The sequence below is a fragment of the Neofelis nebulosa genome, chromosome 8 (assembly GCF_028018385.1).
Source record: "Neofelis nebulosa isolate mNeoNeb1 chromosome 8, mNeoNeb1.pri, whole genome shotgun sequence".
Lineage (NCBI taxonomy): Eukaryota > Metazoa > Chordata > Mammalia > Carnivora > Felidae > Neofelis > Neofelis nebulosa.
In genome coordinates, this window is record NC_080789.1 from 104,661,822 (window position 1) to 104,685,681 (window position 23,860).

General features: G+C 52.8%; 1 protein-coding gene across 7 annotated transcripts in view; it reads right to left on the bottom strand.

Moving 5' to 3' along the window:
• TSPAN9 (tetraspanin 9) overlaps positions 1-23,860 on the bottom strand; it is a 205,867-nt gene that overhangs the window by 50,515 nt on the left and 131,492 nt on the right. For 3 of the 7 annotated variants that reach the window (XM_058744017.1, XM_058744018.1, XM_058744016.1), the window contains one exon: positions 13,516-13,617. The exons of the other annotated variants lie outside the window; for them this stretch is intronic. In XM_058744017.1, coding sequence (XP_058600000.1) covers positions 13,516-13,617 — 102 coding nt within the window. The remainder of the gene's footprint in view (positions 1-13,515; positions 13,618-23,860) is intronic. 7 annotated transcript variants of the gene reach the window in all.

Consider the following 23,860-nt stretch of genomic DNA (forward strand, 5'->3'; position numbering starts at 1 on the left):
AAAAACCTGGCTCAGGCCACTGGCTTTGGAATTATCCCCTGCAGAGACCAGGCTGCTCACCTGACCAGGACAGGCACAGCCTCTCTACCCCAAAACCCCAGAGAAAACCACACCTGATTGGGACTAGCCAGGATGGCTCCTTGCTTTGAGATCCGATGGTTCTAAAAAGAGAAGACTGCCCTTGCCCCACAACCCAGTACCCAAGCCCTAGGATATGCCCTGGAGACACTCCTAGACACACACCCGGTCAGGAATGCTCACCGCAGCTTGCCCCTGCCAGCCAAAACAGGTATCAAAAGACAGACTACATAGTCACACAGTGAAATATTACAGAGAAGGGAAAATGAGCGAACTACAGTTACAAACATAACACGGGTGAATCTTGGACACATAAACCTGAGTAAAAGAAATGCAAGCTACATACAGCATACCACCATCTCGTACAGCTCAAGTGTGAGTAGAATTACAGAGGTTATGTTTAAGAATATGTATCAGTGGCAACACTACGCAACCAAGGAGAAAGAGTGATAAGAATGCAATCAGAAGAGGGGTTCCCTCCAAAGGGAGAGGCCAGGGGCACACAGGCGGGACGAGCAATGACCAGAGGCAAGGCATTGGTGAGGTCGGGTGGTGGGTTCAGGGGTGTCCCTCCTACTGGCCTTCATAACTTACATGTATATTTTGTCTTTATCAAATACTACTTAATAAAATAATCGAATGAGCTTGCTAGCTTAGGCAATTAATAATTTAATGTGGCTGTGGAAGCTCAAGAAGTCAGTGAGCCAATCTGCCGTTGGTCACATAATGACACAGAACAGCGGGAGCGGTGGTGGGGCTGGGCAGAGGGCTGCGCACTTGGCCAGCAAGAGTTGGGGTTTGGAGCATGCGGGTTCCCAGCCCCCGCTCCTGGGCGCACCCCCTGGGTTCCTTCTCACTGCTCCCATGTAGGAAGAGGAGTCAGAAGCATGAGGAGCAGCAGGGGTGTGCAAACTGCAGGGGACAAGACGGGAGGGATGGGAACAGCTGTCAGCACGGGAGAAGGCCAGCCACAGAGAAGAGGAAGGAGAACTTCTCTGTGAAGCTCTGGGGAACAGAGCAGGGCCAATTGGAGAGAATCAGCCACAACTAACGTGTCCTGGAAGGGAGCGAGCAGTCCGAGGAGGTGGTGAGTGTCCACCGCAGGTGGCCACATGGAGAAGCTGGAGCTGGGCTGTCTGCCCCTGCTAAGGGCCAGGGCCGCTCGAGAGAGAGCATATGAGCACACAGGCCAAATGCGGCTCCCAGGACCAGGGAGGGCTGGATGTGTCAGTATCATCTGGGGCGCTGGCTAGCCAAACCACTCCCGAATTCCTCCTTCAGACCAACAAGGTATCTCCACAGGTGGGAACCCCAAGTCCAAAGTTGCATAAACTTCCCCAGCCACTCTGATGCAACGCTAGGCTCAAAACCACCAGATTTAATGTCCTTTAAGAATCCTTTTAGTTCAAGATTCTGTGGACCAACTGCACCAGTGGTCTGGAGCAGGGAGCAGGCAATCAGGACAGGGGATGGGCTTCTATGTCTCAGTACCTCTGATGATCCAGCCCAGATCCCTCCACTATAGGCTTCTTGCCTCTGGATGGAAAAAAACAAAAAAACAAAGTTAAACTGGCTTCACAGCATCTGGCTGTTGGGAGGATATTTAAAAAGTAAGTAAATCTATCTATCTATCTCATGGTAAAAAGAGATACAAGCTTATAATGGAAACTGGGGATTGGGAGAGATGTTTTGAGAGGAGATGGCACACATTTCCTGGGATTTACCATTACGTGTGCCGGGAGCAGGTACTTGGGTATACAGGGCACTCTGGTAGCTGAAAGCCTATGCCCACTTCACTTACAAAGCTCACCATCCTGAGGCCCATAAGAATTGTGCCAAAAAGAAAGATCCAGGAGTGCACCTAATGACCAGATGGCAGGGGCTTCTGGAGAAGCTGGGACTGAGGTCCTGCAGATGCCCAGTCCCCTCCCAGCGTACATGTAATTGTGCTGTTGCACTGGAGATGAGCAGGATGCTCCCAGGTGGTTCCTGGCCAGAGGCAGCCCAATGCAGAGCCGGCCCCAGGCTCAGGGAGCTCGCAGTGCCGGGGGCGCAGTGGCCAACTCTCCCGGCTGGGCATGCATGCAACAGCGGGTGGAAAGGCAGTGGTAGGAGGAATCTTGGAGGCCAGACGGCCCCCAAAGTGAAAGGCCCTGCCCAGAGCCAACGAGAAACCTGACCCGGGAGATCATCTGAAGGCGCCGCCCGCCCACGGCCTGGAGCGAACCCCATCCAGGCTCCAAAGCGAACATCTGTTGTCCTGGCACCAAGGCTGGCCAATTCCACGTGAATTTCCACCCTCCCCACCCCTACCAGCTCCAGTCTTTGCCCCTTGAGGTTGACCTCTTTAGGGTGGGCCTGGTATGGGGTATACACAGGTCAGGTTGTAACGCGTGAATCTGGTGAGCTCTCTCCAAGCTCTCACCCATGGCATCTCTCCCTGGTGAAACGGGGCCAACGCGAGGGATTTTGCCCTAGCCAAGGCCAGAGCGAGGCCCAGCTTGGGAATGCTGTCCTTGCTGACGCCCCATCTCACATCGTGTTTAGCATCTGCAGTGGCAGCAGCAGAACCAGAGTCTTCCGTCTGAAGGAATCCGGAGGGGTGGTGCTCTGATGGAAATCCCGGGGGCCAGACAGGGGAGGTGCTTGGCCCTAGGTCACGGAACCAGGGAACCTGGGACTGTCCCTGCTTCCCTTCCCTCCCATCTGCCTCTCCCATTTCTGCACCTGCTGTCCTGTTGCTTCTGCAGGGATAAGAGGCTCCACAGAGCAGAGAGAGAAAGAATGCATGGCATTCCCTGGCGAGAAGTTAAAATGACTTTTAAAAACCCACAATCCTTACACACTCTCTTGACCAAGCACTGTCCCCAATTCGAGGTGTCCTTCACCTCCCGGACAGGCTTATGGAGGTCAGGCTGCGCTCTGATAGCACAGAGCCCCCCGGCCCCACCCCATCACTACACCTTTAGGCAGGGAGGAGTGCACAGAGACCCTCCTGGCTTAGGGCCTCCAAATAAGGCCAGATAAGGCCCAAGCCACCCTAAGGAGTCTCTAGGGTGACTAAGGAGTAAGCAAGCCTTTCGACAGGTTGGCACCTGCTCAGGGAACAGAGAACCAGGAGCAGTGGCTGAACAACGAAGAAAAGAGGGGTGCACTGGGGATGAAAGGAGAAGGTGGGGGAAGAGTTGGCAAGACGGGCTGGGAGGGACTTCTGCCGCTGTTCCCAGAGCAGCTTGGGAAAAACTTCATGGACTGAGAAACCACTATTCCACCCCCATTTTAGAAGACTATACCCAAAGCGTTGAGGAGCATTCAATAGGCACCTACTATTTGCAGAGGCAGGTGCAAGGCAAAATGCCTTAGTGTCCTCTAGAAACACTTAGTTCTGGGCATGAAGGGAAAGCCCCGGTGCACGCAGCACTGCAAAAGAAAGGGCTGCCTGGCTCCAGGCAGTGGGAGAAGGGCCCAAGAGGGAAGAGATGGTGAGACATGGACAGGGGAGTCAGGCCCACAAGGGACAGGGAAGCTGGGCTGCAGGACTACGCATCAGAACACACGCAGGAAGAGCTGGGACTTGACCCTGCCTCCTAATCTTCAAAACTGGTCATCCTCCCAGACATCCTGGGATGTCTGCCACCCCTGCCTGGGTCCCAAGCATCTCTAACGGAAGCCCAAGCAGGCTCAGGGCAATCCTGAGGGCAACTGGGATTGGGGGTGGGGAGGGGCCCAGGTGGTGTGGAGGTGGGGGCAAAGCAGGGCCCCACAGGGCAGGTGCTGGGAAGGGTGGGAACCATAGGAAGGATGGAGAATGAGGACGGAGGATGAGAATAAGGAAAGGAACCACACTCAACACAGTCAGGTCCCAATCTCCCGCTCAGGGACCACAGGAGGCAAACTCATCTGGCCCAAGGGAGACAGGGCTGGCTCTGATCTTCGCACAGAGCAGACGGTTCATGAATGTCTTTGCAACAGAAGCGGGTACAACAGGGCCTGCCTGCCAGAGCAGAGGCTGCAGAGCTCCATCTGCATCCCACACAGGCTGTACCTGGCAGGAGGGAGATGCCACCACGAGCCTGCTTCCCCCCTCTTTCCGAGGTCAGCAAAACTCAGCAGGGAAACTGCACATAGCTTGACCTTGAGGCAAAGCCCTCCACACTCTTCCAGCGCTGTGCACAAAGTTTTCAATCTGGCGTGGCCCTCGCTGCGTAAAAAGTTCCTAGTGAAAGCCCCTTGCCAGCAAGCCCCAGACAGGAATACTGCAGAGTGCAATTAGGCCAGGGGTAAGGAGAAAGTGTCTGATCAGCAGAGCAAGACAACCGTGGGTGCTTCCCCCCAGTCCCCCAGTTCCAGAGTTTAAGGATGAGAGGAAAGGCAGAGCAAGGCAGCATGCCAAGGGCAGGTTCAGGGTCAGAGACACGCTTGAGGGTCAAGCCACGATGCCACAGCACGATGAGACCCAGTGTAGGAGTCACCTTCCCCGTTCTACTGGCTGCCCCCTGCTGAGAGGGCGGGTACAGATCCCTGGCCTCTACCATCCCCTAGGTCTAAAATGGGACCAACCTCCCTCCTGTGCCCACTGCACCTGAGGATGCCCGGGGTAGTGGACTGACACACCCATGTCCCAATCTCCAAGACCTGTGAGTGTGGCCTTATTTGGAAAAGGGGTCTTTGCATGTGTGATTAAGTTAAGGATCTTGAGATGGGGAGATCATCCTGGATTACCCTGGTGGGCCCTTAAATGCACTGCAAGCATCCTTACAAGAGAGAGGAAGAGGGAAATTAGACACACAGGGGAGAGTGTGACATGAGGGTGGAAGCAGAGACTGGAGTGCTGTAAGACAGAGAAAGAGGTCAGAGTGATGCGGCCACTGGCCAAGGAATGCCAGCAGCCACCAGAAGCTGCAACAGGCAAGGAAGAGTTCTCCCCTAGGGCCTCCCAAGGGAGTGTGGCCCTGTGAACACCTTGATGTGGTCTTCTAACCTCCAGAACTCTGTGAGAATACATTTCTGTTGTTTTAAGCCACCAAATTTGTGGCAATCTGTTACGGCAGCCACTGGAAATCCTGGAAGGGAACTGTGGTAAGTTTCCATCAAGAAACCTGCTTGGGTAACAACCTGTGCCCAGGTGGAGAGGTGCTGCCACTCAGGAACAGGCCCTGTCCCCTAGGAACGGGCCCTGCCACCTGAGAATGGGCGCTGCCACCAGGGAACGGGCCCTGTCCCCCGGCAACGGGCCCTGCCACCTAGACACAGGCACTGCTCTACAGCTCACCAGCAGCCAAGGCTCAGGGCTGGTGTTAGAGCCAGATGCTCTCTCTGCCAGGGGGACAGGGTGGAGGGAGCATGGCCTCCGGAGCCCAATGGCTTCGGTATTACCTGTGTGATCCTGTTACCTAACATCTCTGAGCTTTAGTTTCCTCACAGAAGATGGGGCTGTACTGGTATTGTGTCCCAAGGTGGTTACAGAAACTAAATACTGTAAATATTGTGAAATACTTTTTACTGTCTGTTGAGCACTTAGCACAGCACCTAGCACACAGTAATTGCTCGGTAAATATTAGCTGCCATCGTTATATCCTTGAAAGGGGGCGTGAGGAGCAAAAGGGCAACGTATATGAAGGTGTTTGCTGAACAGGGAGGCACTACATGAGTGGCAGCTGTTGTCAGGTACTGTAACTCGGCAGAAGTCAGGCTCTTTAACACCGCAGCCCACGCGAGAGGGACCAATCATCTCTGTTCATGAAGAACCTCACCTCCGCTCATCTTCAAGCCCATCAGGGCACCAGGCGCCACCTCATGCAGGTCCGGTGCAGGGAGCAAAGGGGTGCGTGGAGAACACTGTGAGACGACATGGCAGGAGGGAGGTTCGGGGTGGGTCTGGCCCACAAGGCGGCCTGCTGCACGGACACTCGCCCACTGGAAAGGGCTGTGTCCCCTCAGGCCTCTGACCTTGGTGTCTCAAGGAACCCAGGAGCACACAGGCCGTGGAAACTATGCACAAGGAGCTTGTCAGGAGGCTGAAGCAGCCCTCCAGCCCCTCCCCCTGCAGTACAAAGAAGCCCAGACTGTGTATCCTTGGGGGACACATTCAGGCCCAGAAAAAACCCAGGACACATGCGTGGCAGACAACTTCTAATGCTGTTCTGGGGCTCTCAGTCTCCCTGTGTTGGTTAAAATTACTGTTGGCCTCAGCTCTCGCATTTAATTTTTCACCACTGAACAGTCATTTGGATTTGCCCATGGTGGTGTTTCTCATAGAGTACAGACAGTACAGGGCTCAGTGTCCACAGGGAGAGAGCTGCACACTAGGGTTCCATTTTGGCCTCCGCCACCCACCCAGGCCTGCTGGGGAAGTGCTTGGTGTCCCCCTCAGCCCCTCAGTATCTCACTAATCAATGGGAAGAGGACCTTAGCCCCCTCTATAGTCAGGGCCACCATGTGGAAATCCTCAGAAGGATTCAGGTCACAAATGAGGGGGGAGCCCTAAAATCTGAACACACCTCCTCTTTACCTAGAGGTGGAGGCTTGGGACTCTCTACCTCTAGGTAAAGAGCAGTCAGTGTTCTACCCAGAGAGAAGGAGAGACTAGGTGATCCTTAAGGTCCCTCTTGAGCAGAGGAGTCAAAGGTGGGCCCTCCTAACGCTGCCGACATGTGAATCTGACCTTTCAAGAGCTGACTGCTCCCTAAGAAATATCCTGGCCAGTTTTCCTTGAACTTGTGGACCAACTGGGAACATTCCTCCTTTCAAAGCCCAAAGACCAAGAATGGAAGGTTATCTCCTCTGGCCTATAAAGAAGTTTCTCCTGCTATGTGCAATTCTGGGAATAAAAAATAACCTCCTTTCTGATCCCGCCATCCCCCTCCCATATCACCCTCTTCTCCTCACATACAGATTTCCTCCCCCCAACACTCAGAGCAACCTCCTGCACCCTCCCTCACCCATTTACACTCTGCTCTGGTGCCCCCCAGCACTGACGTCAGCAGGAGAGACAACAGAACAGCGCCTCTGACCCTCCTCCTGCCCACCATCCACACTGATGGGCCCTGTCGTAGTTTGCTGTGGTCAGAAGAAAGGAAAAGCAGTTCCCAGCTGGCTCCCAATTGGGCCAGTGGGAAGGAGCACAGAAGAAATGTCCCTCTGGGTCCCCCGAGTACAAGCTTGTTCTATGAGCTGAGAAAGAACATGTCTACCTTTCCCAGGGATTAAGCCTGGTAGCCCAGGACAAAGGAGTGGCCTGGTCACAGCCCGTCTGATGAGCATAGCCTATTTAAAAACAATCCCCCCTGCTTCCCCAGACTTAAGGCAATCACTCTGCTCCTGTCTTCCTGTTATTGTAGAGAGGAGGGGGCTGTTTTCCCACCTTTTTAAAGCTCCGGAACCAAGCATGAGTCAGGCAGTGTGCAGGGATACATTGCTCATCTTCTCATAAGGATGCAACAGGCCAACATCCCACAGAGACCTGCCCTGCTCACAGCTGCCAGCAAACTGCCCCCAGACCGGCACCACACACACGTGACTCCTGCTCTGCTCGGAGCTGCCGTGCCCATCTTGGGTGTGACACCCTTCCCACCACCAGGCCCCCACTTCAATGGAAGGTGCAGAAAGTGCTGCTGACCTCCCCAGCCCAGACTCCCTTCACTGCTGGGTAGGCCTGCAGGCCGGGGAGGGCCCAGGGATGCGAGAAGTCAAAGCCCTGTGTGATCTGAGGTCACTCACTTCCCTCCACCTTGGGTGCAGATGAACGCATTCCTAGAGTCCCCAACATTAGGCTGGGTGCCTCTCCTGGGTGCCCTGCACAGAACTAGTAAAAGGTGACACACTCAGCTGTGATTGAGTGATGGCAAATGATTGCTGAGGTCCTGACTGCCACATGGGGATGAGCATCACTCCCCATGGCCGCCTTGTGAGTTTGACCATCACTTGCCCCGGCAAGCCACTCCCCCCCCTCCTCAATGGGCTGATCTAAGGCAGACCTGCTTTCACCAAACAGGAAGCATGCTGCTACAGCGAAGCTGACAGAACTGGGGAATCTGTCAGGGGGCCTGCAATGACGTCAAACCAGACCCGACAGCTGTCATTCCCCCAGCCCATCACGCGGCCATCCTGGCGCAACGCGTGTCTGTGACTGAGCAGGCACTCGGCCTTGTCTGAGATGCAGGGCTGCTCAGAGCCATCCACGTGGATCCTGCCCCTCCAGGCACAGCCTCCCCAGAGACAGGGTCCAGAGGCTGCTTCTACCCAGCCCAGGGCTGGGACAGTGCAGAAAAACAGCCCTGAACCAGAGCCTGAGCCTTGGGTTCTAGTCCTGCCTCTGCCACCAACTTGCTCTGATTCACAGGCCAAATGCCTTTCCTTCTCTGGGTCCTAGCTCCCTCGTGTGTAACAAGAGAGGGATGGGCTCGCTGAGCTCTTTCCCTCCCATAGCCTGCAAACTCCGGGGCTCAGAATTCCACCTCCCTGGCTTGTGAAGGTGCCTGGCACACCACCTGGCAGAGCGGTGCAACCTCGGTGAGGCCCAGCCACTCCCAGTAGAGAGCCTCACTGTCCCATTTATAAGTGTGCAAGGGTCCCAGGGAAAACCAGGTGCTCCCAATGAAGACAGTGCTGCCTGACACCTACCATACAGAGAGATGGACGGGCCAGGTGCACACATTCAGCCAAGGGTGGAGTGAGTAGGTTGAATTTGAAGCAGTGGGGACTCTGGTAAGATAGGAGGAAGAATTTCCTGCCTGTCAATTAGAAAAACTTCGCTTTCTTTTTTTTCAGAGATCTTTTTAAGTAGGCTTCATGCCCAGCACGGAGCCCAGCACAGGGCTTGAACTCACAACCTGAGATCAAGACCTGAGCTGAGATCAAGAGTCAGATGCTTAACCCACTGAGCCACCCAGGCATCCTCTTTCAGAGATCTTGAGCAATAGTTAGTATGGGTTCTACCCTAAAGAAGCACACACCCACCTACAGATAGAGAAACAGACAGGTAGCAGTTTTCAGCCTTGGCTACACATGCGAATCCTTTGGGGTCTTTCGATACCCAGATGCCCAGGACAAACCACAGCGCAATTAAACCAGACTTTTGGAAGACGGAAGCCAACACCATTATTTCATTTTCAATCCACTGTTCAACTCCAATGTATGAAGAAGACTGAGAAGTGTCCTGACGTCTGGCTGCCTCATCAGTACCGGGTTAATCATTCTTCTAACAAGCTACTCCTGCCGCTAGTGCTATATCCGTGCTCCAGCGTTAAAGTGCTCGGACTCCCATTCTCTTTCCAAAATTTCATAACAGTGTGAGAGCAGTGCTATCCCCCCAGGTGAGGGGACGGAAGTAAGGATAGGAACTGCTAGGGAGGCAGGGTGCAAAGTGACAAGTGGGCCTCACTAGTACATTTTTTTACTCTAAGGCAAGACAGACATGCAGACACACACACACACACACACACACACACACACACACACACACAGACATGCACCCACATATAGGCACATACATTGATACACACAGACAGGCACATACACATAGGCACGTACACACAGGCAAACATGTACAGGCATACTCACAGGCACACACATAGATACACACCCACAGGTGCACACACACAGGAACACACACAGGCAAACAGGCACACAGACACAAGCACACATGCAGACACGCATCCACAGGTGCACACACAGGCACATACACACAGGCATGCACACACACATCCACAGGTGCACACACAGGCACATACACACAGGCATGCACACACAGGCGCGCACACACACACACTCAGGCACATACACACAGGCAAACAGGCACATGGGTGCACATACACACAAACACAGGCACATACAGGCATGCACACACACTCAGGCACATACACACAGGCACGCGCGCACAGGCACACACACATGCAGGCACATATGCAGGTACACACACACAGCACATACACACAGGCATGCACACACAGGCGCACATACATACTCAGGCACATACACAGGCGCACACACTCAGGTGCACATACATAGCACATACACACAGGCATGCACACAAACACACAGGCATCACATACATTAAAGCTCTTAGGGCTGTTGCTCCAGCAAAGCACACAGAAAACATGCCACAAAAGCTAGGGGGGCTGGAACAGACAATGACACAGACGAGGGCCCCATCCCACACCTCCATGGGACGTCAAAATGAGCATTCCCAGGCCCACTCCTGACAAATCCCTTCGTGACATGTCTCCATCGAGAACTGGCCATGCCGGGGGAGGGCTTGGCAGTGAGCTGTGTTCAAATTAGCCAGGGAAAGGGCGCAGAATTTCACTGTAATTGGTCATGTTTGTTCCAAGGATGACGACTACAGCACATTTCTCATGTTAATGTCGTCCAACTACCCGTGTACTGCAATTACTCTGCATCGATTTTAAAGCCGACTTAGCACAATAGCAGCTTCTAATTTGTAAGCAAAACCTCAGTGGCATAAATCAAACTGTTAGAGGCAACGCCACCGTCGCATGCTAATGGGGAGTTAATAGACAGGGGAGGGCAGCTGGGGCACCGGGCCCCCGCGGGTCCATCTCCACCAGGTGCCCACGCTCCACCTGTGTGTCTGCCTTGGCCTCCACGTGCATTTCCGGGGCAGCTCCCCAAGTCTGAATAGCCAGAGCTGTGACTAATGCCCCGCTTTGCTCTCAGCTATAGGACAAAACCCACAGTGCGGAGAAGTCAGTTGGTCCTGTGTCCCAGCATGAGGCCTGGGGATGACTTAAGGAGAGAACTATAAATTGTGGGAGAACAAGGACCCAGAGGCCAGCATTTGGTGAACTTGACTCTCTGGTCCCTACTACCAATTAATATTTCTTGAGGACCCACTAGAGAAAGGGCCCTTGGATTTGGCACGCTCTTGGCAGGAATGTGGGCCTCCGGAGCCAAGACACAAAATGAGCCATCCATCACACAGGACCCCACACACCATCCGATCAGATCACCTTGGTGGCATCAGGCTCAGGAGATACAGCCAAGAGCCAAGACCCCTGTGACTCCTCCCAGATACAGATCCATGGGGTGCTGGGGTGACCTATTAGCCTGGCAAGGGAAAAGCCCTGGGCCTGGAGACTTGTGCTGGTAAATGCCCAGGAGGAACTTTTGACCTCTCCCTTTGCCACCACCATCGTCCAGCCTGGGCAGGGTTTGGAACCCACCAGATGCTTCTGCTCCCCACTGTGGAAGTGCAAGTTACACCAAAGCCAAACAGGCCTCACCTGGGCTGGAGCCAGGGCCCTATGTGCAGGAAGTGGGGGTCCCCACTCACACACCCTTCTCTTCCCAGGACAGTCATAGCTGTGCCCCTCCCTCCAGCGTCTTCACAGAGCAAAGCCCAGGCTGTGCCTTGGGTACAGGAGAAGTTCGATAACGTTAGAGGAAGAACTGTCAGGAAACGACAGCGCAGAACCCTGCACAGCTCCAAGGAAATGTGTTCATAACAGAGCACCTGAGACAGCTGCTCACTTTCTTTCCAATATACTCTCGTTCGGGGTTCTTTCAACCACACATTTTATGGTGTCAAAAGAAAGGCTTCGATTAGGTGCTCAAGTAGATTTAATATTTCTCTTTAATACAAAATAATGTCTCAATATGTCAAGGCAGTCTAGTATGACAAGGTAGGGACTATGTTCCATCCCTGTTTTTGTCTTTCCCGGAGCAAGTAGGTGTTTAAATGAATGAACAAACAAGGGGAAGAGCTAGCAAAGGAGACAGTGAAAAATCTAGAGAGCGGTCCTAACAAGAGATCATCCTCCCACCACCGACAGTGAAGGGAGCCCTGGAAAGCTCTGACTGTGTGTTCATGGTGGTAAACTAGTCCCCTCATCCCCGGGCTTCTCTCTCCCCTCCCCCACCCATCGAGAGCCAGCAAGCCTGCAAAAGGTCGACCTGATACCAAGTCTCCAGAGCTCTCCTTGCCCCAGAGCCATAAAAGGTAACTTGAAATATCTCTTTGAATCTTTGGAAAAGAGCAACGGGTGAAGGATGGCTCCAGAGTCAAGAACCGTCTCACAGGAAAAGGCCAGTGCATCCCTCATCTAAGATCTATGACCAGCAAGGCCCTGTCCTTTGAAGAGCAGAACCCGGAAACGGCCTGCCCTTCCCACCTGAGGCCCCTCGGCTCATGGCCTGGTGTGCCACCATTGCCTCATACTGAGACAGCTCCACCAGACTAGGAATGTCCCCCACAGGCCAGGAGAGCAGCGCTAAGCTCTGCGCTTGGGCCCTCCTGCCCGTCCAAGGAAAACACATCAATACCAGTTTCTTCTGCAGATATCCCCCATACTTCCCACTCCCCAGGAAACGGCCCAGGTTAAGCCTATCAACAAAAGCATCACCTCTGGCTACTCCAAAGAAACACCTCTGCCCACATTTGCTGAGCTACTCTGTGACACAGCGTGTTCTCCTGGAGGGATGGACGAAGTGAGGTTCAGCCCCTGGGGCAGGGGCACCTGTCACGTGGGTTCCCAACCATGAGGCCCGCAGTCTACCAGCGAGGTGCCACCCGCCCACCCCAGACCCACTGGAGAGCATGTGGGGCGACACCTCGGGTTTGCTGATCCTGGCAGCTTTACTCGGAGTCATACTTCCTTGGTCTATTACCAGCCTGGAACAGAAAAGGCAATGCAGGTATCCCCCCACTTTCCTGAAACTTTGCACTGTGCCACTTTTACACAAGATGTACATTAATACCTGTTTTCGCTGGCTGAAAGAAATCCGAAGAGGATTTTCACTTTACACACACACACACACACACAGAGCAAAAATACCACTCAGCGTTTGTTTTGCAGCCAGCCATTATAGAGGTGGCACACACCCTGAGCTGTGAGAGTGGCCCCACCGAGTTCTTTCCCTGGAAACTATACTCAGCGTCTCAGCACCAAGCTGCCATAGCTTTGAACTCTATCTGTGAGCATCTGTGCTTTATCTCCACTTATTTTGTGCCTCTGTTAGCAAGATTTGCCTTAAGGTATCAGAAAAGCCTAAGAGAGGTTATTTTTTGTATCTGGGAATGCTCAAAAATTATTTCCATATAAATTAATGGTAATTGCTTCTTCACTTTACACCATTTCTGCTTGTGAAAGGTTTCATAGGACGACTCTACTTTTGGATAGCAGGGGAAACCTATTTGGTGGTTAGGAGCAAGGAAGGCTCTGGAATCAACCAGATAAGGGACAAGGGAGGCAAGGCGCTCAGACCACAGCCCAGCACAGGTGAGCTCCCAGAAGTGGGGGCTGCACAGATAACTAGAATTCAGGCCTAGTCCAAGAAACTTCCTTGATTTATTCCCTCTATTTAAATCATCCCTTCTACCTTCCCTCCATTTGTCCCTACTCCTCTATATTCCTAAATCCAGAGTGAAATATACAAAACTTTAGAGTCTTAGAAGAGGTCTCAGTTTAAGAGAGCTACCTGTCCAGCTGATCCTTTGCTCCTGGCATGAGAGGTATGGACAAGTGTCCCTCCATTCTCCTGAAGGTCAGTCTTGGTCAGGTGCCCAACCCAACACAGGCACTGCGGTTGAATAAATGCAGTTCCCTCTGTAGGTGCTACTCAACAGAGGCAACATAATAATAATGATAATAATAATAATAATAATAATAATAACAATAATAATGGAGACAAAGTAGCAGGAGCTATCCTTCCTTGTGTGCTGTGCTGGGACATTCCCTGCTCTCCACCCTCCACAACCCCCTGGGGCAGGCTGTGTGTCACGGTCAGTGTTCACAGTGGAAACAAAGTGAGTCCAGAGAGACTAAGGAATCTCATTAGATCATCGTCAAACTGAGGCTGTGACTCTGGGCTCATGTCCCCACCACAGCCATTAGACCATCTGCCCCCTGGCCTGCCAAGAGGAAGGAAAACCACCTGTAAAATCCTTGTCCCCAGCACATCACTCTCCATTTAAGGCCCGTGCTTTGCAACAACAGAACCTAGACAGCCAGGAAGGGTGGCTGTCTGTCTGGCTGAGTGGCCCTGACAGCCAACACGCCCACCCTGGCTCCCTGTGCCTCTGGATCCCTCCTTTGGGGGTCCCAGCTATATTCCAGGACATGGATTGCCAGGGGGTGAAGGAAGAAGAGAAATATCAGGTTGTTTTTTTAATGACCCAGATTCCAGCCAGATGCATTTGTTATTGGCAGCGGAGAGCCAGCGGAGCTAAGAACACAGGCAGCTGGCGATGTCTTAATCACTGCGGAGAGGAAGGGACAGGCAGGCTCAGCCCCTGGAGCTGGCTACCTGAGGCTCTCTGCCCGCGTCTGCCCCGCCCCTCCAGCTGTCCCTGCGCCTTTTCCTTTTGTTCCCCTTATTCCTTTTCCTCTCCGTCTCCCTGCTTAGGTTCTGCTTTTGTCTTTCCTAAGTGGGGCACCCAGTCTCCCCATAGGCATGCCTCGGCCCCACCAGCAAGGCCAGGTGGGACATCTCTGCCCACCCAGGTCCCTGGCTGGTCTGGCTAATGCAGACCCCAGGGGCCTCCTCCAGGGCCTTCTTTTATGAGCTCAGTAAGAGGTTTCAACTCTAGTTTAAACATTGTGTCCCTAGAGACCATCCTAAAAGCATAGAACAGCCCACCTTCGATTTTCTCCCCCATCTCTGGCTGAGAGAGCTCCAAGCACTCAGCAGCTGGGAACCCGTTCCTCATCTGTCCATCTCTCCCTGCCCTGCAGGAGGCTGGGGGAGGGGGAAGGGGCGAGAGGGACCGAATGACTTGCCTCATTCCACTGAGGAGAAAGCCAAAACAAAGCCTAGAGAAAATAAGGGCCCAGCTGAGGAAGTGGGGGCTGAGAACAGAAACAAAACACCTACACCCTAATTCTGAACACATGTTCCCTATTTAGCTCTGCCAAGGAATATGGCTACACTACCCCAGCCAGCATCAGCTGTCCATACGAGCCTCACCTGACCCGAAGACACCCATCACATACCATACAATGGGCTAAACCCTCTTCATTCAGTGCTTCCATTACTCCATGAACCAACCTAGAGAGTAGACCTATTATTGTCCCATTTTACAGATGAGGAGGTCAAGGCTCAAAGAGTTAAGCATCTTGTCAGGTCCATACAAATAGTAAACAGTAATGCCAAGAGACAAATGCACTGCCTCCAGAGCCAGTGATCTTTACACATATTACCTTTCACTTCCCAAACCAGGCAGCCTGAGAAGCCTGGCAGAAGGGAAGGGGCAGGGAATCGCATGCCGGGAGGCAGGAGTGAAGGGTGGCTACAGGGATGCAGACAGGGGCGGGTGAAGCCAGGGGCAATCAGTCTCTGTGGGGTCTGATTTTCATCTCCCCTCCCAAAGGAAAAGACCTCTTCCGATTTCCTGACATAAGTGAAAGGGAGAGAAACATGTCTGTACAAGAGCACAGTGTCTGGAGCGAGGCTTACCCCTCACTCTCCTCTCCTCTCAAAGACCAGGCCGTCCGCCACACTCAAAGACCAGGCCCCTCACTGGTGCCTCAGTGATGCAGACAGACAGTCATCAGGGACATCAGGTGCTGGGTGTGGTGTTGTTTTTACTCCTCCCCCACCTTCCTTCTCCCATCACCTAGAATGCAGAAGCTAAGTCCAACCTCTGACTGTGTCCGTGGACATCTCCATCAGGGGACCTATGACTGCCTCCCCAGAAGGGCTCCCAGGTGTGCCCTCCCTCCTCAGTCCCAGCATTCAATGTCAGGAGGCATCAAGTCAGGGGCAGTGTGGAAGGTTCGTCTACTTAGTCATCTCCTAAATACAGCGAGGTGAAGGGAACCTGGAAGGGAGAGAGGTGTGAAGAGAAGTTTGGGAACACCAAACAGAAAAAGACAAGGAAAAATACTCTAGTAAATTAAATATAAATAGCAAGGCAAGAGGCTGCCCTCTGAGAGGTGTCTCTCAGCCCTCTGCCCCCTTCCCCACTTTCTCCAGCCCTTTCTCTAACCACGTTCAGAAGTCCACTCTGGCAGCTTTGCCTTCCCCAAGATGGTGGGCCCTTCAGGTAATGGCCTGGCCTGGAATTTCACAAGGGTCCTGGGAGCCTATGGTAGGCCCAGACAGAAGCAAGGGGCCACGGGTGTCTGTGTCCAAAGGCTGGAGGTCAGGGCCTTGGCAAAGGAAGTGCACACTTCCCCAGGACACCTGCAGTTCTGTGGAGAAACCAGCCCACAAGTCTACTTGGGAAGCTGAGAAGGGTCCACGTAGCCTGGAAGCCAGGCCACATCCTGACTACACGTAATTCAAATGGGTTACCATGCCCACTCGGGCACTCTGGGTTCCAGTGCATTCCATGACAGCCAAGAAGGCTTTGTTTATTCCCCATGTGACTTGGGCCTTCAATATAACCCCTTCTCTCTCTACAACTCAGTCTCCCTAAAAGCAAAATAAGGCTGTTGACACTCTGGTAAACCTCCCCGAGGAGAAAATGTCCTTTGGGAGACAGTATACAATACTGATCACAGGGAGGACTGAAGCTGCCCAGACCCTTGCCTCCAGGCTGACTCACCTTAACCAGGCTGAGCGTGGGGTGGGTGGGGGTAGACATCTCTGGCGGAAGCAAAGGAACTGCTCACATCTTCAGTGTGCATCCACAGTGATGTGGGTGAATGTGAGCACTCTGCTCGTGCCCTGCCCCCAAAACCTACTTCCACATCTCCATGCTTAAAGCAGAAACCAGTAGGCTTTGTCCCTCAGAGGATGATTGGCCTGGCTTGAGTATCCCCACAGGGCAGATAAGCCCAAGCAAATTCGCTCAAACTCCTGTCAATCAAAGTGCCAGACTTACAGGCTCAGAGACCAGCCCCACAGGCCAGTGGGGGAAGGGCCTCCCCAGAAGATCCCCGGCCAGCACAAGATTCTTCCTTGGCAGAGCTGAGGACACCACAGCCCTGAGAAAGGGCAAGGCAACGGACAGGGTACTCAGTGGGTCTGACGGATCAGCCACTGAGAAAATGAAACCAGCTCTCTGTGATCTGGAGACACAGGTCATCTTAGTGAACCCCTAACCAAAGGAACGAGCCTGAACAAGCCACACAGAGCAGTCCTAGATGAATCTGGAGGGGCATTTGTAGTTCCTACCCAGACAAGCCATTTTCTCCGCACTGACCTGCTACAGAACTTTGGGAACGCTGGAAGGGGCCCCCTCCTGCCACCACACTCCCTGGACAGTCATGAGTGGGCTTGCCAGGGCGTCAAGTATGGTGGGATGCCTTGGCAGGCAGCCTGCAGGAGCCGGAATCACGCGCTTTAGTCACACATGTACGGTGGCCACCTGGATGGAGAAATATGTCCGGGAACAAGCCACTGTGCAACTTTACGGCCCACTCGGAAACGGGAAGGCAGGAAGGTGGTGGCAGAAACAGACACAGAGAGCGATGGGCGTTAACAAAAAGAAACGACACAGTAATCCCAATTTACAGAGCGCCACCCTACACAGACTTCAGAGGACTGTCTCAATGTACCCGCCTGACAGTTCTTTGACAGGTTCCTTGACCGGTTGGCCAGCCAAGTATTCAGGTTTATCCCCATTTTACAGATGAGAAATTGAAGTCAGAGATCGTCACAAGGGGAGCCGTGGCAGAGCTGTGAGGGGCACCCACACTCCTGGTACAGGCTTTTTCCATGCTGCCCCAGGGGCCTTCTAACAAAGTCAGAGTAAAGGACAGGCCCAGGGGCTCTGGGCCAGAAGGGGAGATACAGCCGGAGACGGCAAAGAGCACCCAATGTGTGCGCTCTCCAGTTGAGGATACCCACCCTGCTGACCCTCACACCGCAAGGGGAGGGGCAGACTGGTTCCTGAATTCATGATTAAGCAGCCCATTGAAGGGACAGCATCCCCAGCTTGGAGCCTTGAGTTTAGTGGGGTTGGTGGGACTGCTGTTTGTTTTCTCAAAGGGTGGCAGCTGGGGGCACAAGGTAGGGCCACGGGGCAGGGAGGCAGCTGGTGTTGGGACTGCCCCAGATAGAGGCGGGCGGTAAAGAGGGGAGAGATAGAGGCGGGAGGCATCTTGGTGCAAGGGAACAGCGAAGACACTGTTCAGGGGACTTAGGGGAACACAGGAAGGGAAAAGAAAGCTCTTCCTAATGATGAATGCTGGAGGGCGGAATTGGAACAATTGTAATTAAGGCTTCTAACAATAGGATGGGAGCCGAGACAGTTCTGTGTGTCAAACAAGGTGCTGAGCTCCTCTCCTGCAGTGAGGGTGCTTAATAAAGCGGCCCACCCCTCATTACCTGCTTGGTGGGTGACAGCCCTCTCGGGTGGGGGTGGGGGCCAGGCAAAACCAGCTGACTGCTGTGGCTGGCCCCATCTCCTGCTCAGACCCAGCCACGACCCTGAGGCGGGAAATGGGAAGCAGGGGAGATTCTCTGCCTGCCACTGAGCAAGGAAACCAAGGTCCAGGGAGTCAAAGCCCATTGGGGAACATTCCGTCTGGAACCCGGGAGCCCCTGTGCCTGCACCCAGCATGTGAGCCTCCAGGCAGAGCAGAATCTGGGGCAGTTTTGTGAGCTTCAGGCAGCGGGTTCCAGCACACCAAGGACACACCCGGCCCTGCTAGGTGGGTCCTCCCTCACTCTGGACTGTTTCCCCACTTGTGAGATACAAGGAATCCTCCTTGTTCTCTCACTCTACCAAGGCTACTGTGAGGAAAGGAAAATAAGGTATCTCAAGAATCATCAGCTCTTTAAAAACACAAAGGGAGCAAAAGAAATGTGTAAAAACGCAGGATGTCAGAGCCCAAAGGGACCCCAGAGATGAGCTGGTTCAAGTCTGTCATTGTCCAGATGTGGGAACTTAGGCCCAGAGAGGGGGAGTAGTTTGTCCAGGGTCACACAGCCAGTTAGCAACACAGCCGGAACTAGAACTGAGGTGTTGGCGCCCCATTCCCTGCTCTTTCCCGCTCTGCCACCTTCATCCCAAAAGCAAACTGAGAATTAGCTGGTGTATGTCTTGCGCGAAACAGGATTCTGGCATTTCTACAATGGGGAGGAAATGCAGGATCCATGGCTGGGCACACCAGAATTTTGCAGGCTGCTGGAGGGGCCATCCAACCTACCCTGCCGCCCAACAAGTTCTGAGGAGCCCCCAGCCAAAAAGGAAGAGAGAAATCAGCAATGCCGAGAATCTTGTCAATCTTCCTCCTACAGCTCCTGATTCAGACCCGCCACCCTCTACAGAGCGGCTTTTATGAAACACGCACTTTTCACACAGACTCCCCTCCTCCCACCAGGCAGGCTGAGAAAGGGGCAGATGAAGGGGGGCTTGAGGCAGAGAGAGGGAAGGGGGGCCTCGCGCCCTTCTCTTTGGCTGCCATAAATGGTAACAAATCAAGCACCTTGTGCGCTCAGCTCTTCCAACAGCATCAACTTCCTCCCCCCCACCACCCTCCTGAGGGTCCCCCAACCTCCTCCCCACCAGGCCCCCAGGCCTCAGGGACCAGTCATGGCGGGTGTCCTAAATGGCTCAGACATCACAGAGCTCTGGCCCAGAACCCAGGCTGACACACTGTCACTCTGATTTGGGTCTCATGAGCTCTTGCCCACAGGCAGGGGAAGCCTCCCTTGAGTGGGTGGGGGGCACAGTCAGGCCTCAAAACACACCTGACCTCCTGGAGAGAACACACTGGGGGCTGCCCCTCAGTGAATGGAGCACAGAAGGCTCTGGGTCCTTCCGCCAGCCACCGCAGTCTCCTTAGACCCCCCTGCCAGTACAGCCGGGTTCACCACGTCCTCCACAACTCAGGGTGCTACACAGACCTTCCACCCAACGGTCTCTACACTCTGCCAGGTACCACCCAAAGTACTGATTTTAAAGGGGTCCCCAATGATCAGCAAACTTCTCTACCAAAGCAATTCCTTGCCCACCACAATCTGGCTCAAAACTCTCTTGCATTAGCCCCTTTCTCTGGCTTCAAATATCACCTCATTTTTCCTGCCCTCACCTCCTCCATCATCCCCACCACCCCCTCTGCTCGTCCAGAAGCCCTTTGCCTAGCTGTCCTCTTGCCCCTTCCCTGCCGTCTCCCCAGGCACACATCTTCCATCGCCTGGGCCCTCGGGTCTTCTCCTCTCTGCCCTCAGATACTCCCTGAGGTGCCTGCTCTGCTCAGAAGACAGACGGCAGGTGCTGGACACGAACATCCTGACACCGCCCTCCATGGTCAGGACAGCACTTAGCATCGTGCAGGGCACGGCAGGTACTCAATACGTACTGTCCCTTCCATCCCAGGGAGCTGCCCTGATGCGCACCTGTTGGAGGACCACCTTCTCCTCCACGCTAGCCTCATTCATCAGGTCTGTACACATGGCCACAGGGAGCCTGAGGGCTAGGTCCTGCTCCAGGCCCTCATCGTGCTGACCACATTCAGGCCTGCCTGAAAGGCCATCCCGCCTCCTCACCGTGTGGCTGAATACCATTCTTTTGTCAAGGATCAGCTCAAGTGCTGTCTCTTGCGCAGAGCCCTTCCTGTCCACCTGGCCTTACACTGGAACCACTTGGGGCTACCACAGCTCACACTTTCCGGAAGCCAAGGCAAACAGGAAGCACGTTTATGTGATTATGTAAGAATATATACCATTTATAAGTGCCCACTACACGTGAGAGGCCATGCACAGGAACTCTGATTGACATTAGTTATTCAATAAGTCCCCACTGCCTTGTAATACTGGATGGGGAGCCCACGGGTCGCACACTGATGATGTCCACAAAATGCACGAAACTTGGTCTGGCTGACTGCACATGTGGGCTCCCTGTGGCATGCTATACTGCCTTATTGTACACCCTTGTGACAGTAGTTGGCTCTTCCCAGCTAGACTACAAGCCTCTCTAGAGCAGGAACAGAGGGAGTTCTTGTTCCCCTACAATGTGAAGCATGAGGTTAGCAGACCATAAGCACAACTCAAGACTCACTGGCTGGTCACGGAGAACACATTTTTGGGAATTCAGAGACTTAGGACTTAGGACTTAGGACTTAGGACTCCAGGGCAGTGCTGAAAAGTAGCCGCAGCACCGTGGGCACACCCTCCCTAGAGCATCAGCAGGCCCTTCCAGCAGACCCAAGGGCACTCACCAGGGGTGGGCATGGAAAGGGGCTGACACAGTGGAATCCATATGCATGGTTTGCTGGGAGATGCCTCAAAGGCATTTTAGCTCTGGGGAAGCTGGAAAACCAACCTACCTACCTACCCCTGAGCAATTCAGACATACCAAGATGACACAGCCAGGCACAGAGAGATCAGAGGAACACCACGGTTGCCGAATCTCCCCCACACAGGCAGCCAGGATGGCCACACAAACACAGCAAGAGCTGCTGGATGGGGGTGGGGAGGTCTCAGCCTCCCCATCTACTCCTGACCTCTCTCCCCAGGAGGTGGGGAGGACACTTCCAGGGGATGAGCAAATCCTAGCAGTGGCATCTGGCATTTGGGGGGCCAAACACTTTAGCACACATCTACCATTTCTGCCTCTGCCCCTTCTTTTAGTGTCAGCTCCCCTGTTCTCCTTTGGGGAATTCTCTTCTCCCCACTGCATACAGCCATGTCCCATCAATCAAGGTGCTCTGCTCAACCCTGGCCAAGGATGGGCTCATGACCAGTCAGACCCTCTGTCCTAGAAGTCAATTCCTGAGCAGTGGGCCCCAACGGCCAAAAACTGACAGAGTCGACATGACCAGGGTCATCGTTACCTCATGGTAACGACACCCCAGAGCAGCTCTGGCTTCTGTCCTTGTGTGTGGCCTGTTGCTTGGCTTTCCTTTTAGCCTGTGAGCTAACCTTGTCTCTCCATAGATACTGAAAGATCCGCAGATAGAAACACAGGAGTGCAGAGAGCAGAAGGGAAAAGAAAGCTGGGCCGGTGCATGGCAAATGCTAACCAACTGCTGGGCCGAGGTCACAGAGATAAATAGGCAGGTCTCTGTGTTCTGGAGTTTGCCATGGTTGGTGTGTGATGCTTGCAATCTATGAGCCCCACAGTCCATCCAGGAAATGGGTTGCATAAAATGAGGATACCAGTTTATACCCAAGGTCACACACACTTGCGGGGAATCTAACTAAACTGACATATTCATTTACAATGGACCCTTGAACAACACCAATCTCCCCACGGTTAAAAATGTGCATGTACATCAATCTACACTTATTTAAATATGTTGCCAGAACTCAAAGATCTTCCTAAGAGACGTGTCTTTCCAGGGTGTATTAATTACAGTACATTGTGGTTATTACTTTCTTTCATAGAAATATTACCCATATGGAACAAAATGCTATTATTAATAAAAATGTATTTTACACATGTGTAAAAAAAAATTCTGCACCTAACTTTTGACTCCCACAAAACTTAACCACTAATAGCCTAATGTTGACTAGAAGCCTTACAGATAACATACACAGTTGATCAACACATATTTTGTATGTTAAATGTATGTATCATATACTGTGTTCTTACATTAAAGTAAGCTAGAGAAAAGAAAATATTAAGATCATCGTGAGGAAAATACATTTACAGTATTGTACTGGAAAAATATCTGCTGTGGACCCACACAGCTCAAACCCATGTTCAAGGGTCAACTGTATATATAAATATAGAGACACGTATTCACACTATAAAAACATTTCTAAACATTTATGATGTATATTCATACACATTTATATATACACGTGTCTTACGTATGTCTGTATACACGCGTGCACACGTACACGTATGTATATATGTGTGTCAACATGTGTCTGTTTGTGTGTGTTTGGGGCAAAGGGGAGCTCTGAGAACTTACAAGTTACGTACCTCACAAAAACCTTTAGGTCCCACAATCCGTTCTACTCAGGGACTCCTCACACAGAGACACACGCCTTTTGACTGCCCCCAACCCCATTCCTTCTGGCTTTGACTGGCAAGTGTCTCTCCTCTGGCGTATGGGGTCCCAGTCCCAAGACTCTGAAAAGGCACCCCCAGCCCTGATCCTGGGGGAGGACAAGCAGTGGGCAGGGCCACATGGAACCCCTGGTTGGGCGCACGGGACCGAGCCCACCATGTTCAAGCAGGGTTGCATCTTGGGGTTCTGTTCTGAGGTGGCTGGCAGCTCCCCTCACATACAGCCACAGGCTCTGACACAGAAATACAATTAAACCCCGCTCCCTGTGGAGAAAGAGGAACCCTCTTGCACTGCTGGTGGGAATGCAAACTGGTGCAGCCTCTCCAGAAAACAGTGCGGAGGCTCCTCAAAAAATTAAAAATAGATCTAACCTATGATCCAGCAATAGCACCGCTAGGAATTTACCCAAGGGATACAAGAGTGCTGATGCATAGGGGCACTTGTACCCCAATGCTTATAGCAGCACTTTCAACAATAGCCAAATTATGGAAAGAGCCTAAATGTCCATCAACTGACGAATGGATAAAGAAGATGTGGTTTATATATTCAATGGAATACTACTTGGCAGTGAGAAAGAATGAAATCTGGCCATTTGTAGCAATGTGGATGGAACTGGAGAGGGTTATGCTAAATGAAATAAGTTAGGCAGAGAAAGACACATACCATATGTTTTCACTCATATGTGGATCCTGAAAAACTCAACAGAAGACCAGGGGGGAGGGGAAGGAGGAAAAAAAAGTTACAGAGAGGGAGGGAGGCAAACCATAAGAGACTCTTAAACACAGAGATAAACTGAGGGTTGATGGGGTGCGGGGGAGAGGGGAAAATGGGTGATGGGCATTGAGGATGGCCCTTGGGATGAGCACTGGGTTTTGTATGTAAGCCAATTTGACAATAAATTATATTAATTA